The 17,678-nt window shown below is 36.9% G+C and overlaps 1 protein-coding gene across 1 annotated transcript in view; it reads left to right on the top strand.

The window, feature by feature from the left end:
- Window positions 1–17,284, top strand: part of LOC126831093 (asparagine--tRNA ligase, cytoplasmic) — a 30,299-nt gene extending 13,015 nt beyond the window's left edge. The window contains exons 6-18 of the mRNA XM_050561705.2: window positions 421–510; window positions 1,364–1,442; window positions 2,092–2,162; window positions 4,028–4,114; window positions 4,902–4,988; window positions 7,444–7,500; window positions 8,037–8,192; window positions 8,563–8,684; window positions 8,875–9,010; window positions 10,586–10,699; window positions 11,890–12,021; window positions 12,823–12,954; window positions 13,886–17,284. Coding sequence (XP_050417662.2) covers window positions 421–510; window positions 1,364–1,442; window positions 2,092–2,162; window positions 4,028–4,114; window positions 4,902–4,988; window positions 7,444–7,500; window positions 8,037–8,192; window positions 8,563–8,684; window positions 8,875–9,010; window positions 10,586–10,699; window positions 11,890–12,021; window positions 12,823–12,954; window positions 13,886–14,017 — 1,395 coding nt within the window. The 3' untranslated portion in view covers window positions 14,018–17,284. The remainder of the gene's footprint in view (window positions 1–420; window positions 511–1,363; window positions 1,443–2,091; window positions 2,163–4,027; window positions 4,115–4,901; window positions 4,989–7,443; window positions 7,501–8,036; window positions 8,193–8,562; window positions 8,685–8,874; window positions 9,011–10,585; window positions 10,700–11,889; window positions 12,022–12,822; window positions 12,955–13,885) is intronic.
- Window positions 17,285–17,678: the final 394 nt, after the last annotated feature.

Here is a 17,678-nt window from a genome sequence, read left to right on the forward strand (position 1 = left end):
CAGAACAGTAGGACGTTAAACCCCATTTCATTTCATTTAATAGACACGGTCTGATTAAAACAGTAGGACATTAAACTTAAACCCCATTTCATGTAATTTTCTAATTGTCCTATAGAACCAGCAGTAAGCTTACTCTTCCGGACACCTGTTACCACTGTTTGTCGTGTAATTTGTACACGAGGAGCAGTCCATTTGCTGATTACACTATTTTGCTTGAATACACTATTTTGCCTATAACGTTTTTTAGGACTTCGAATTCTGTCTTATGGTTTGGATTGTTCGTACTTGGTTTTATTTTATTTTTATAAGTAGATATTTATTAGTTTAGTCTCAGATGTTAAAATACTATTCCTGTTTTGAATGTCATGTAAATTGATGTTATCTAAGATATGATCATAAGATGATACCTATTATTTGTAGTCTGAAGATGTGGAAAGAAGAGAGAAAAATTTAGAAGAAGCTAGAAGTATTGTTGTTGTGATGGACAAAAGTTTACCAAAACCTAAACAGGTAGTAACACTATGATATCAGGTCATTTCTTTTTGTTGAAGGATCGGGGGTTTTATATAGGCCCAGTCTGTTACCCTATCTTTTTTGTCCCTGTCTTCCGTCTGTCCGTCCGTGATCTGTCTGTCCACCACACTTTTTGGGACACAATAACCTCCTTCTAATTGAGCTAGAATGTTTAAACTTGGTGTAAGTGTTTATTAGGTCAATGCCTTGATGGAGTTCGAAGATGAGCATTTTCTGCTTAGGGTAAGCAGAGATAAGCAATTTGATTGGTTGATGCTTTAGGACACGATAACTTTAGTTCTAATTAAGTGAGACTGGAGTGATGAAACTTGATAATACTGTGACTAAGTTCGATAATGAACATATTCCGCTGAGGGTTAGCAGAGCGATAAGCAATTTGAATGGTTGAGACATTGGAACACAATAACTCTCCTTCTAATTGAGGTAGAATGTTCAAACTTGGTGTAGATGTTCATTAGGTGAATGTCTTGACTGAGTTCAATGATTAACATTTCGAGCTAAAGCTAAGCAGAGCTAAGAAATTTCATTGGTCGATGCTTTGGGACAAGATAACTTTGATTCTATCTGATAGAGAGTGATGAAACTTAGTGTATAGTTGATAATCAGTTTGATTGCTTGATACTTTTGAAAAAAATAAATGTGCGATTAATTAATATATGTCATCTATTTATTTTGGGATTTTGGCAGGGGACATCAGCCTCACTCTTGGCTTGTTTATATATATAAACAATATTTTATTTCAAATAGATGAAAAAGGATTAGAAACGGGCAAAACCTATATCACCCCTATTCCCCAATATTCTTAATGGACTGTTATTGTCTGTTTTAGATCAAAATCCGAGAGACGGTGCCAAACCGTTACATTAGAGTGAAGATATTTGGTTGGGTACACAGATTAAGACGACAAGGTGAGTGTCCAGATTGGAACTATATACTGTAAAATAACCTGGCTTTTAAAGCGTATGAATACAATACAAGGTTCTACTTAAAACATTAATGGGGTTACTCAAAGAGGACAACCAATGGTTAGTGTTTGCATCCAGCATGATCTTGGTGAGATTGTTTATTGTCGTATTATCCCCCTCGATTTGCAATTGTTCTGTGGGATTTGTATACGATGGTTTCAAATTTTACCAAGGATGGTTTTGCTGCTGGTAGGCATATAGGAGGTTCGACAAGAATGGTTTCCGGCGTGGTTCCCCCTTGTCAGTGATGCAGGACAGAAGGCCATGACAAGGACAGCTGTCTAGTCCTTCGGATGATACGAAAACCGAGGTCCTGTGTATACATTGGAATGCACATAAAAGATCCCTTGTCAGTTGGAATTCGATATAAGAGTAGGCGATAGTGCCGCTGCCCGGGCAAAATTTCCCTCATAGCACACTGTATGGCGTATGGCCGTCTTCATTAGCCCAGTATAGGAGCAGAACAGTAGGATGTTAAACCCCATTTCATTTCATTTCATTTTTCGACAAGAATGGAAGTATGTTGTTGATATATGTTTAAGAGAAATAATATAATTATAATAAGATTATCGCCAGGTTTGTTTTTTCCCAGGTAAAAGTTTAATGTTTGTCATATTAAGAGATGGTACAGGATTTGTCCAATGTGTTATGTCAGATACTCTAGTAAGTATTAACATCAACAAACAAACCTTAATCACCTCTTCATTGACTTCATGCATGTTTGTTCTTACAGGTTTACCTGGCGTCCAATTTGGCAGACGCAAACTTTTGAAATATATGTTGAATTTTATATAACATGAAAATGTGGTCGTATACAGCTGTCGTCCTTCCGGTCGTCATCCATAATTTCTTGTGAACACTCTGCAGACTATGTATACTACATTTATCATTAGATTGTTTTGAAATTGATATATGTTGTTTACACATGGCAAAGTGGGTAAGACGCTGGCTCGCTAGCCTGGAGGTCGGGTGTTCGATCCCTGCATTGGCCGAGAAAGTTCACTCAGATTTTCCGGCGTGGTTTCCCCTTGTCAGTGATGCAGGATGGAGGGCCTGACAAGAACAGCTGTCTAGTCTATTCGGATGGGACGAAAAACCGATGACCCGTGTATACATTGGAATAGACGTAAAAGATCCCTCGACAGTTGGAATTCGATATAAGAGTAGGCCGTAGCGCCGCTGCCCGGGCATAATTTTCCTCATAGCACACTGTATGGCGTATGCCCGTCTTCATTAGCCCAGGTTTAGGTTAGGAGCAGAACAGTAGGACGTTAAACCCCATTTCATTTCAATAATTTCTGTTAATTTCTTCTGGAGTTATGGCCCTTGTTTCACTTTCTTGCACCTCATGAACGCTCTAATGACAAAAGTTATCCGGTGTATGAAAACAAGTGTATTTATGATATTTGTAATTTGCATGTTTGTAGACACTCTACAGGTCACAATTTTTATCTGATTTTAACGAAACTTGAAATATAAGTCTATCTCCCAAAGATCTTGGTTCCTTTCGAAATTGGAAGGTAACTTCATGGAGTATGAAAAATTTTGTTTTTAGCTAGTGGAATTACTAGAGGTCACAATTAATGATCTGATTTTGATGAAACTTATAACCCAAAGATCTGGGTTCCTGTCGATATTTGCACATATCGCACCATAACTTCCTGGGTTATGGCCCCTGATTGTACGAAAATCACATTTTTAGCTTGTAGAACCTCTAGAGGTCACAATTTTTATCTGATTTTTAAAAACATTTAAATATATCACTGTTAGACCATAATTATGATTAATTTCATGAAAATCGGATCGAAACTGCTGGAAAAAATGGCTGCTACTTGTACGCGAATAGTGTAAAAGTATGTAATACCAAGGTTGTGGACCCTCTAGAAGTCACGGTTTTTATCCAATCTTGATGAATCTTACACGTTGAGAACACGAATTATTTATCAATTCAAATCAACATTGATGTTGTGGTCTTACCGGCTAAAGGTAGGCGTCTGATATGCAATATTGAAGACAAAATAAACATTTTACCATTGGTACACGAATCGTGTACCATAGTGCATTTCAGCGTCAAATGGTGACGCCATATCTTATCTGGAGAGCATGCGCAATAAACTGGAATAACCAGACGCTAGAAATTGGCATTCGGTTGAGATCCATGCCGTATTTCGCTGGACATAACTGATTTGAAATTAGAGTCAAAACGGAAACAATTGAATGTAAATCAGTTTATATACAATCAGATAACATAATTATATGTGTTGCGACCCATTAGGCTCAATTTCTAGGTCCCAAATATTAGCGATTTAGCTCCTTTAAAATATATGTTTTTCTTCAAAAGATTTTGGTTCCTTTCGATATTCATGCATATTGAACCATAACTTTCTGGATTATGGACCTAGGTTGTGCAAAAAATCACATTTTTTTATTTAGCCTGTTCTCTGTCCATCTCTTGAAAAATGTGGGCGTATCTTGCCTGGATACCACAGGTTTCTTTTAATGATAATAATATTTGTAAATAATTTCAGTGTCAGACATACAATGCTCTTACATTAGCAACGGAAGCCACAATATGTGTTTATGGTATTATTAAAAAATTACCAGAGGGAAAATCTGTAAGTCATATTTTGATCATGGTATTTAATGTTGTATGTGGAATAAATCACAATCTGTGGGTTTATTTGACGCGGGTTGTTCTTAACCCTTAACCGGTCATTGTCGACTATAATCACCACAACGTTATACAGCTAAGTGGTCACGGTCGACACGACCACAGCAAGAACCTTTTTTATAAGCCGCATTTGAGTATTTAGTTTTGTATTTAATTGATATGGCCACGAATGCGTTTCAGACAGGAACTTGTCTTGTCAAGTGCATTGAGAAAAACATGTCTTTGTTCAACATTTTTTGACGAAAAACGTAATTTAACGATGTCGGGAAGGTTAAAGATGCTCGAAGTGGTTGAAATACTTATGAATGATTCCGACTCGGTTTATATCGATGACACCGATTCTGAAGACGATATTTCTGATGAAAAGGACTTAGATGATTTGCAAATTATAGATCAACTTATCCCCTTCAACTTTTTTATTGGTGTCAAGAGTCTATCACTTATAATTATTCGGCAGTAGTCGATTGAAATAGGCATACAAAATATTTCACGTCAGCCTTTATTTAGCCTGACCACTTGACGCCAAAATGACGTCGACCGGTTAAGGGTTAACTTGATAATTTAGAACAAAAGTAAAGGCCTCATTTCTTCATTGCTGCCTCCTTCTTTCTGTAGCAGAAGATTAGATTTGAGATTTCTCAAACATATAAAACCATTTAATCATTTGATATGAGTGTACCTTTTATGTGACATGAATTTTAGACATTGATTGATATAATTTTATGTTGCAGGCTCCAGATGATCATGAATTATCAGTTGATTTTTGGGAATTGGTGGGTCCATCACCTGCAGGTGGTGCTGACAACCTTCTTAATGAGGTTAGTAATGGTCCCCTGCCTCTCTAAGAAAGCTGGGGACTATTAATATGGGTCTGTCAGTCCGTCCATTGAGCATTTTCTGCTTAGGGTAAGCCAAGATAATCAATTTGATTGGTTGATGCTTTGGGACACGATAACTTTATTTGTAATTAAGTGAGAGTGATGAAACTTAGTGTATTGTTTCATCACACCAGTACCTTGACTAAGTTGGCTCAGGGTAACCAGAGCCTTATGCAAATTGATATGTTGAGAGTTTGGACCTCGACAACTTTGATTTTAATTAAGTGTATAGTTTTATTACTTTGTCAGTACCTTAACAAGATTCGATGTTGAGCATTTTCTGCTTAGGCAAAGTAGAGACTTCAATCTGATTGGTTGAGACTTTGGAACACAATAACTCTCCTTCCAATTGAGCTAGAATGTTCAAATGTGGTGTAGGTGTCTATTAGGTGAATGCCTTGATGAAGTTCGATCATGCGCATTATCCATTATCACTAGTAGAGAATGATGAAACTTAGTGTATAGTTTCACTACCAGGTACTTCAAAACCTTGACTGTGTTCGATCGTGAACATTTTATGCTTAGACTAAGTATAGATAATTTGTTTGATTGCTCGATACTTTTGAAAAAGATAAACGTGAATATATGTCATCTAATTATTTTGGGATTTCGGCGAGGGTCATCAGCCTCACTGTTGGCTTGTTTTGATAATGTGTGTTAGAAATTTCAATATCTGCAAAAACATAAACATTGTGCCAAAATAGAAAGTGGTTCTTGACAGAAATTATTTACAATCATAAAGCCAAAATCACACACATATATATATACTATTCAAAAAAAGTAGGGGATATTTGATTTTGGGGGCATAATACTAAAATATGCAAATGACTACGAAAAAAGTCACTATAGAACCTAACAGAAGAAACATTTCCAGTTACATGTGACGCCCAAACGCACCAATAGCTACCGCATGGAATGCAGGTGATGCTTGGGATCATCATGGGGGTCCAACCCAAGATTTGCACGACTCTGACTTTGAATGTTACAGTCATTGTGGCATTGAATTCCAGGGTGGAAACATCAGTTTAATTGTTTTAGTGACCAGAAAACAAATTTTGATATGCGTCGGCTTACCCAAAATGAAAGGTTACGTGCCCTTGGCATGCTACAGATCGGCACAACACAGGCGGTTGTGGCGGGGACGATGAATGTTTCTCAGTCTGTCATAAGCAGGCTATGGTCCAGATACCGTGATACACAATCTGTACAGGACAGACCACGCTCAGGTCGACCAAGGGCGACAACTCAAGCCCAGGATCGATTTATCCGTACCTTGGCCTTGAGAAATCGTGTCATCACAGCAAATCAGATCAGCGCTCGTCTTCAAACAGACACTGGTGTGAGAGTGAGTGGCCAGACGATTCGGAATCGACTGCATAGGGGTCACCTTCGCGCCCGACGTCCTCGCGTGATCCCTTGTTTGAGAGATCATCACATTCAGGCAAGACGTCGTTGGTGTAGGGATCGTCAACACTGGGATAATCGACGCTGGAGCAATGTGATGTTTTCAGATGAGTCAAGGTTCACTGTTGATTTTTTGGACAGACGTAGGAGGGTGTGGCGTCGTCGAAACGAGCGCTTCCAAGACGTTAACGTCATCAGACATGATCGATTTGGGGGTGGTTCTGTTATGGTGTGGGGAGGCATCACTGTTGCTGGAAGAACGGCTTTACATGTTGTTGCAGGGCGTGTTACAGGCCAGTACTACCGGGACAACATCTTGGCAGTCCATGTTGTGCCGTTCGCACGACGTCATGGCCGCCGTTTCATCTTCCAGGATGACAACGCAAGATGTCACAGGGCCAGGATCGTTACAGGTTACCTCCAACAACAGAACATCACCACATTACCTTGGCCAGCACTGAGTCCCGACCTCTCCCCCATCGAGCATGTCTGGGACATGCTTGGACAGAGGTTACGTCAACGTCAACAACGTCCTGCCAATGTCCAAGAACTTGCTGCTGCGTTGCAACAGGAATGGGACAATCTGGACCAAAATGACCTTAGACGTCTCATTATGAGTATGCCACGTCGGATCAATGCTTGTTTGGCAAACAGAGGAGGATTTACCCGTTACTGACTAGGTTGTGATGCTGTGGTAACTTTGCTGTTTGACCCCGGGTATCATTTTACCCTTATAATGGTCAGTCTGTGCCTTACTTAGTCTAACGATCATTTGGAATACATCGATGAATGTGAACTTCATTTCATTTTGTCATTTGTTTCTTCGTCAGTTTCATTAGGTGACTTTAATAACACTTAAAAATCAAATATCCCCTACTTTTTTTGAATAGTATATAATTGTGTAAATTTTGAACAAAACCCATAAACTGGAGCAAAATCCATTCAAAATTGAATTCAAACAAATTTTATACCATTAATTGTTTTTTTCTAGGATGCAAATGTTGATGTTCAACTTGACAACAGGCACATCATGATTCGAGGAGAAAATGTAAGTATATTGGGTTAGTACAGTGGACTCGGTCACATCTGGCTTCTCAATACTGCAGCATTCTGTGAAATTCATTATTTTCATATCCTGATGTATTTCCTTATTACTTCAACCCAAAAAGGTTGAATATTCCGAATTTTGACATCAGCCTGCGGTCCCGTCACACAATTTGCATTGAATTAACATTGTATAAACCCGCCTTCAATCTGTGGGTGTTAACCTACAAAAAATTGACAAGCAATCACCAATCGATTATCGGTGATATTAATACTCGTGTGTGTCTTAGTTGATTACCTTGATATCAACAGAATGACGCATGAGTGGTTTCAAAGCCTTTAAACTATTTGAAAATAAGAAATTTCTATTACAAAAATCAGGACCAAACTGTTGTGTCCGTTATAGGCGAGTGTCCGTTGTATGTGCGTCCGTTATATGCGGAGTCTGCTGTCGTTATTGCCCCTTATGTATCACAATATATTTTCATCACCAGGCAATACAAAATTATGAAATGTTACTGTTAAATTTATTTTTTTCAGACCTCTAAAATTCTTAAAATGAGATCTGTGTTAATGCAGTGTTTTAGAGAACATTATTTAAGTAGAGGATATTTTGAAGTCACACCTCCTACTATGGTTCAAACTCAAGTAGAAGGGGGATCTACATTATTTAAATTTGACTATTTTGGAGAAACTGTAAGTAAAGATATATTCTGCCAAAAACATGCTAATTGACCATACATATAGTCACAAGGGGGAACTCTGTAGAAATTCAGACTTGCACATTGTTTTTTGCTCAGGGTTACTACCCCTGTGACTAGAATCTTGAAAATGCTTTACAGATCAAAGTTTTTGAGATTATTTTTGTTTTTATTTTTCAAGCTTCTAAGAATTCTTTGGTGGGTTGTAAATTGAAAGTTACAGTTGCCTATCTATTTGATGCTCTGTAACGTGAAAACCACCTTTCGTGAGTGTATACTCGTTGCCATGGCTATGTTATTTATGACTCTGGAAAGTGGGAATTATCATTTAGTTTTAGTCATTTTATTCCCTGATCATTTTACAGGCTTTTTTAACACAGAGTTCACAATTATATCTAGAAACATGTTTACCATCGATGGGAGATGTGTTCTGTATAGCCCAGTCTTATAGGGCAGAAAAATCTCGTACAAGACGACATTTAGCGGAGTAAGTAAATACTCTTTAACTTTTACTCGTCTATCATACTTGAAAGGTGTTACACCGTTGTTGTGTTTTTTTATTAGCCCATTTTTATATACGCCCACATGGAAATGTGGTCGTATATGGCCGTCGCCCCTGTCTGTCTGCCATCCACAAGCATGGATTTTATTGGTTTCATCTTGTATTTATTATTCAGATATTCTCATGTTGAAGCCGAATGTCCTTTCCTCAACTTTGATCAATTATTGGAAAGACTGGAAGATCTTGTATGTGATGTTGTAGACCGTGTCCTCAAGTCTCCTTTTGCTCATATTGTAAAAGATCTTCATCCTGTAAGTACCCTTATTGATCCTAGATCTCCCCTCATGAAATTTTCCGATATTGCCATTCAAATTTGATAATGGTGATGTTGGATAAACTAAATGATTGAGTGAATATGTTATAACAACAAGAAATGTCATCGGTGAAGTGTCAAAAGGGTGTATCTCGGGGAAATTAGTCAAATACACTTTTTTGCATTTTTAAACTCTCCCAATTAATATGCACATTTCTGTCTAAATCTCTACGCCAATTAGAACTGTTCTGGGTATCATGTGTCCAAATGTTGTATCTTGATTTGTGGAAATTTTGAAATGCAAAAGAGAGAGAGAGAAATGGGGTTTAACGTCCACTCGACACAAACTAGGTCATTTCGGGACTAACACATAGTTTAATTTTATTTACATAATTCGCTCGCGCGTAGGGGTCTTTAGCAGTGGGAGGAAAACGGAGGACCCGGAGAAAACCCACGAGGTTGGACAGGCGACCCTACTCCTTGCCACGTACAATTGGGGATTTGAAATGCAAAAGGTTCTATTTCTTAATCTTTAGAAATTCTTAGATACACCCTTTTGACACTTCACGGACGATGTGTAATAAAGTATAGTTTGAAGCCACGACTTTTACAGGTGGATCATCTGAAATTTGATTTTTTTTGTATTCATTTCTTTTTTTGGATGTCTGCACCCTATTCCCATGTACCTATTGATTAATCTCATTTTTATATGCTCACATGGAAATGTGGTCATATATTGTCGTCACGACTGTCTGTCGATCTGTCGTCCACAATTTCTATCATACTTAAAGGGTGTTAACACCGTTGTTGTGTTTTTTTATTAGCCCATTTTTATACGCCCACATGAAAATATGGTCGTATATTGTCGCCGCCTCCATCTGTCCGCTACAGACTACATTTATCATCTTGTTGTTTTGAAATTGATATATGTTGTTTACATTAATCAGAAGAAGAGTCCTATTTATTTTCAATAATTTCCGTTAATTTCTGCTTGAGTTATGACCCTTGTTTCACTTTGTGGACCGTGTGATCGCCCTAATGACAAAAGTTATCCAATCTGCATTTAGAAGTTGAAGAAGTTTATTGAATTTCAGCAACTTCTGTCAATTACGTCTAGAGTTATGGCCTTTGTATTATCCAATCTGCATTTAGAAGTTGAAGAAGTTTATTGAATTTCAGCAACTTCTGTCAATTACGTCTAGAGTTATGGCCTTTGTATTACTTTGTTCACACCCCCCCCCCCCCCCCCATCATTACCTACAAAAGACTAAATATGGACAAACCTGGTCGACCACTCAGATAATTTAGCAGCTTTGGGCGTTTGTGTTGTTGCCTGGCAACCTATCTTCTGTGTTTGTATTAAGGGCTGATTCTTTAGTGATTTAGGGATTATAACAATGGAGATATGATTAATGTACCGATATATAAACAAACTCTTTATCTAAATGTTATTATGATAGATAATTGGTTACAATTAATTTTATCAAACTGTTTTCCTGAATTGTATAGAAATCAGTGATCTTGTAAAAATCCCAGTTGTTGACTAACATAGGATCTCGTTTGATTCTTACAGGAGTTCAAAGCACCAAAACGACCTTTTAAAAGAATGAACTATACAGATGCTATTGAATACCTGAAAGCAAATGATATACGCAAGGAAGATGGAACATTCTATGAATTTGGTGAGGTAAATGATTGATTTGTCTGATTTTCCACCGCCATCTTGGGGATCACGGTGGCTAAGTGGGTAAGATGCTGACTCGCTAGCCTGGAGGTTGGGTGTTCGATCCCTGCATTGGCCGAGAAAGTTCATCCAGATTTTCCGGCGTGGTTCACCCTTGTCAGTGATGCAGGATGGAGGGCCTGCCAAGGACAGCTGTCTAGTCCTTTGGATGGCACGAAAAACCGAGGTCCCGTGTACACATTGGCGTGCACCTGAAAGATCCCTTGGCAGTTGGAATTTGATATAAGAGTAGGCCGTAGTGCCGCTGGCGTTTTCCCGTCTTCATTAGCCCAGTTTAGGAGCATAACAGTAGGACGTTAAACCCCATTTCATTTCATTTCATTTGTTCTACAGTAAATTATATAGACAGACAGATTATCTCCATTGTTTAGGGTGCTAAAATTATTTCCAAATGATGGATGCTGCTATGTATAGCATTGTATCAACAACTCCTTGTGTGGGTAAATGCTTAAACATACATTATGCAACAGCTAAATCTGCCTATTGCAGGTCTTTCTTTAGGCGTGAAATGTTATCTAAATTATTAATTAGACATTAATTAACTTATCCAGACCATAATAAACTCTCTTTGCCATCGGATGGCTCCGATTTTAAGTACATTAGAACGATTCGGCGATTTAATTTAAAAATGGAGAAGCGAGGCTAAGACTCGAATATACCAGTACCCTGGTTCCAATAATAAACAATCAATGCACACATCTTGTCAAAACTACAAGCAGTAATAACTTGGCTCGGAATAAAGTAATTTGAATGAAATTTTCAATATTTTCATTTTACATTATCTATTTTTGAACTATTATAACAAGAACAGCCAGCTCTTCATCTTAATCTTACATAATGTATCTTTAAGTAAACATCTCTATAATAATGACAGCGATGAGTAATTCTTGTTCACGACATACAATCAGTGAAGAAAAAAGACCCGTTTTACCAGACAGATTGTCACCAGTGAGTATTCAGGCCATTGGTGATAAATAATCATTGGTGTTCGAGACCATAAACCGACTTTCATGGTACGCTGAAGAGGACGACTATTCTTGAGTTACTAAAACGTTTCCGGTATTGAATTAATATTAAATCTTATGGAATTTATTAATATAAATTGTAGCCTGTTTACCTTGTTTATTTTACAGGATATACCAGAAGCACCAGAAAGGAAGATGACGGACAAAATTAATGAACCAATATTTTTATGTAGATTCCCTGCTGAAATTAAATCTTTCTATATGATGAGATGTACTGAAGACCCAAGACTAACAGAATCAGTGAGTAGTGTAACTCTGTATTATCAGAAAATCCAAAACTATTTCTGTTCATTTCCCTTTTTCAAGAAATAATAACAGGCTATTCCATTTATGAGGTCCCTCCCCCACCCCCCACTTATATGAAGAGTGGCCATAGGCTATTCCATGTATGACGTTCCCCCCCCCCCCTTCACGACAAGAGGAAGATGAAACTGTGTTTAAAACACAAAACAGCAAAGCTGAGGAAGATGAAAATTTGTTGAGATGATGATGGCAGACTACAGTACAATGCATGTAAGAAAGGCTTACAACTGTGTCAAAAATATAACACACCTGGGTCACCCTAGATAGTGAAGATCCTAGACTTCAGCATGTCAAGCCTATAGGTAAATCTTGCACTGCATAACAACTTGTTCGAATTGATTACTCTGTATAATAAAGAACGGTCTATACTATATACCGGAAAACTACCTGAAAACACCATGTTATACTGAATACCGGAAAAACACTAAATACTGGAAAACACACTAGATACTGGAAAACACCCATAAATAAGTATCTTGGAGCCTGGTCCTCTGGAATGGAAAACACCGGTATTTACTGTTTTTCCGGTATTTTGTGGTATTCAGTATAACATGGCATTTTCCGGTAGTTTTCCGGTATATAGTATTGCCGATAAAGAACCTTTCAAATAAGAATCTGTGGTGATCAGGGCTGATGGCTGAGTGTTTGTAGATCATGGAATCCTGGTAAGTGTATAATGGAGGTTGACTAAAAAAAAACTTCTACGTAAATTAAGTCACGTTTGATTTGGATTTGTAGGTTGATTTATTGATGCCTAATGTTGGTGAGATTATTGGAGGTTCTATGAGAATCTGGCAATTACAGGAACTAGAAGAAGGTTTTAAGAGAGAAGGAATAGATCCCACTCCATATTATTGGTACATTGACCAGGTAAATATTGACATTTATAGTTTAATTGAAAAATTTGCTGTGTATGCAAACTGTGAGTTAGATATGGAGTGCCTGTCTTCGATTAGTAGGTTGATCTGGAGTTGACCAATCTACACATTACTGAAGGTTTTAAACCAACCAATTACAAGGCCCTCGTTCTCTTGGTACAGTAATCATACTATTACTAAACTAATCCGTTTGTGCATTATTTGCTTGATAAAGACGGGAGAATCGTCGTCGAAATGTCGCTGTAATAAACTCTTTAAGTAACTTGTATTCCATATAAATGTGTCATGTGTTATTGTATAGATAGAAGTTGACAGTAAAGAACTCTGAATGCATGAGTCGCTTATATCAATGATCTAGCAAGATTAGAAGCCCCATTTATGCGAAACAAATAAAAAAGATACGGTTATACATTGTCATAGATTAGAAATTACATGAATAGAAGTTCGACGATAACACGATAGAATTTTGAATCTAATATACCGCCATAAACATTATAGAGGAGGTTAAACCTCGTATTGATTTCATGTACTATTATTTTCCACATGACCAAAGTTATTTTCCATGTTGGGGATCACGTGGCAAGGTGGGTAAAACGCTGGCTCGCTAGCCTGGAGATCGGGTGTTCGATCCCTGCATTGGCCAAAAAAGTTCACCCAGTGATGCAGGACGGATGATACGAAAAACCGAGGTCCCCGTGTATACACTGGAATGAACGTAAAAGATCCCTTGGCAGTTGGAATTCGATATAAGAGTAGGCCGTAGTGCCGCTGTCCGGGCAAAATTTCTCTCATAGCACACTGTATGGCGTATGCCCGTCTTCATTAGCCCAGCATAGGAGCAGAACAGTAGGACGTTAAACCCCATTTCATTTCATTTTATTTTCCGTGTTAACTATTTCTATATTTGAAATGATTTATTTCAGAGAAGGTATGGTACTTGTCCACATGGGGGTTATGGATTAGGTCTGGAGAGATTTTTATGTTGGTTTCTTAACAGATATCATATCAGAGAAGTTTGTCTTTATCCTCGGTTCTTAGAAAGATGTCGTCCTTAATGTGACTACTTTTATCATTTATTAAAATTTTTTGAAATTATTACATATCTTGCTTACAAAATCATGTTATGGAGCCGAGCTCAAAATAAAATCTAATTATTTAATATACCGCTGTATTCAAATTTTAATATATATGAAATTTTGAAATCTTTGAGAAAGAGATACTCTTTGAAGTAGTTGTCAATTATGTGAGGTGTATTATAAAATCATATTTATTGTTACTGTTCTTGTGACATTATTGAGGTCAATATTATTGTTATGAAGATCTTTTTTTTTGTAAATGTTTTATTGGTAATGTTCAATCACGAAATATGCATATCATTTATTTGTTACAACTCTATCTTAAAAATATGCTGCAAATAATGGATATCAAAAGTTTTAGATTCTTTCTTTTGACCAATTCATAATATTTTTGGGATTTATTGTGTTCTGTACAATATGATAATAAATGCCTATTATTGCTATTCAAAACATATATATTTTATGATTAGGATACTGAGTCTTAGTTTTGTTTGAATGAAACACTTTCTATTTATTTAGTACTAATGAGAAACGAATATTAGAACGATTTTATATAAGTTTTTGTACGCCCACATTTTCATATGGACGTATATTGTCGTCGCCCCTGTCTGTCCGGACGTCGGTCCGCGATTGTTTGTGGACACTCTACAGGTCACAATTTTTATCTGATTTCAACGAAACTTGAAATATAGGTTTATCTCCCTAAAATCTCGGTTCCTTTCGATATTGGCATGTATTGGACCGTAACTTCATGGATTATGGCCCCTGGTTGTACAAAAAATCGTGTTTTTAGCTTGTGGACCCTATAGAGGTCACAATTTTGTTGAAATTTGAAATGTAAGTTTATAACCCAAAGATCTCGGTTCCTTTCGATATTCGTGCATATCGGACCGTAACTTCCTGAATTATGGCCCCTGATTGTATGAAAAATCATGTTTTTAGCTTGTGGTCCCTCTAGAGGTCACAATTTTTTTTTCCGATTTAAAAACCGTTTAAATATTTCACCATTCCACCATAATGAAGGTTGAATTCGAATTTCGGGAAAATCGAAATTAAACTGCCCGACAAAATGGCTGCTCTTTGTACGCAAATTGTGTAAAAGTATGCAATACGTGATTGTGGACCCTCTAGAGGTCACAATTTTTGTCCGATTCTGATGAAACTTAAAACGTATCTTTATATCCCAAAGATCTCATTCCCTTTTGATATTTGCGCATTTCAGACCATAACTGTCTGGATTATTGCCCCTGATTGTACAAAAATTTACGTTTGTTTTTAGCTTGTTCCCTATCCATCTCTTGCAAAATGTGGGCGTATCCTGCCTGGCAGCCGCTGATTGTTTTAAAGTTTTGATCATAAACACACAGAAAAAGATTGATAGATTAGAAAAGGATGGTTGGTTATCAATAATTATATAGTTTTTATTTTATGTAATCAAATGCTAGCTTTAAAATGTGCAATGCCTTTAATAATTTCTATTTATACTGCAAGCTTGCTTTATGAGAAGGATCTATCTGTTGTGATAGTTCATTCATCATTATTATATTGTCGTCGCCCATTCTGTCAGTTTGTCGTCCACACTTTCTTGTGAACACTCTATAAAAACTACATTTATCATCTGATTGTTTTGAAATTGATATATGTTGTTTACATAAGTGAGATAAAGAAGCTTTTTTAATTTCAATAATTTCTGTTAATTTCTTCTGGAGTTATGGCCCTTGTGTCACTTATTGCACCTTGTGGACGACAAAAATTATCCTGATCTTTATAAAATTTAAATGCATCTTTTTAATTAGTGAAACTAAGAAGCCTATTGAATTTCAGCAATTTCCGGTAATTATGTTTGTTGTTTATTACAAATTTAACGTCCAATACATATGATATTATGGACAGGTTGATTTAATTAAATTATTTACATCTGAAGGAGTAATATACAGATAATGGGTAAAATCACTAAAAATAAAAAAAAGTTCTTGTATATTATAAAGTCACTTTAAAACACAGGGCGGGTCATCTTCTCACTTTGTCGATGCCATTGATACGGATTGAAAAATCTCTGTGGGAAAAAGAATCCGTTGGTTAAATGTGGAAAAGCGAATTTCTCGCAGTAAAAACCACATAGCTGGACCCGTGGAGTATTTACATATAAAAATGTTCGTGCAGTTCTCTACATATAATTCAAAAGTTAGTTAAAAGTCCCTTGACACAGATCTCAACTTCGGTGTTTAAAATCATTTATTGTCCATTAAAAAAATTTATTTGTGTGTGACTCTTCCCAGATAAAAATTACCTGGAAAGGGAAAGAAGATGTCTAGAGTTATGGCCCTTTATTTCACTTTGTCAAACCCTCTGATCCAATCTGTATTAAATTCATATGCATTATTTAAATTAGTAAAACAAAGAAGCCGATTGAATAGCAGCAATTTCCGTTTATTAGTTCTAGAGTTATGGCCCTTGTTTCACTTTGGTGAACTTTCAAACACCAAAACTTATCAGTTGATCTGTCTGAAATTTATATGCATCATTTTAATTAGTGAAACGAAGAAGCCTATTGAATTTCAGCCATTTCCGTTAATTATTTCTAGAGTTATGGCCCTTGTTTCACTTTGTTGAATCTTGTGAACACTCTCACAATAAAAGTTATCATCGCAGATCTGTATGAAGTTTATATGCATTATTTAAATTAGTAAAACGAAAGATCCTGTCAAATTTTAACAATTTCTGTAAATTACTTCAAGAGTTAAGGAGAGAAAAATGGGGTTTAACGTCCACTTGACACAAACTAGGTCATATTGGGACTAACATATATAGTCCAATTTTATTTCAATAATTCACATGCACGTAGGGGTCTTTAGCAGTGGGAGGAAACCCAGAGAAAACCAACGAGGTTGGACAGGCGATACTCAATAACAGACCTTATGATCCAAGGCACATGCGCTAACCATTTGTCACCCCCACCCACAAAGTTTGAGGCCCTTGTTTCAGTTTGTAGAACCATTTTAACTCTCAAACGATGGAAATTATAATCTGATCTGTATGAAATGGTCTTGTAAAGGCCCCCAATTACCTACAAATGAATAAATATGCAACAATCCTTTTCGACTGCTCGGACGATTTAGCTGCTGTGGGTTTATGTTTCTTTGCCTGGCAACCTATCTTTGGCTGATTAATAAAATATTCATACATATATATCATATATATCATGAAAATTCACGTCTTCAAATTGGAATAAAATCTTAAACTATTGCTTTATTTTTGATCAGTGAGGTGAAAGAAAAAGCTGTAAATATGATTTTTGAAACTTATTCCCATTTGTCATATTTTCTATGTAGAGCATTGGATCCAATCTGTTTTACAGACCTAATGCGACAGCGGCCAAGCGAATATTCACTGCGGATCAGTGTGCATTGGATCGCTAACCATGAGGAGGACTTCAACCCAGGACTTGGCATAGAAAATTCTCTGGGATTTTCCAGTATGGTTTAAAACCCTAGTCAGTGGTGCAGGAAGAGGTGGGGGGGGGGAGGAGGGGGCTATCTTGTTGTTTGGGATGAAAAACTGAAGTCCTGTGTACACACTGGCTTGCACGTAAAAGAAGTCTTTACAGTTGGAATTTGATAAGAGTAGGCCGTAGTGTCAC

Source organism: Patella vulgata, chromosome 8 (assembly GCF_932274485.2).
Source record: "Patella vulgata chromosome 8, xgPatVulg1.2, whole genome shotgun sequence".
NCBI classification, from domain to species: domain Eukaryota; kingdom Metazoa; phylum Mollusca; class Gastropoda; family Patellidae; genus Patella; species Patella vulgata.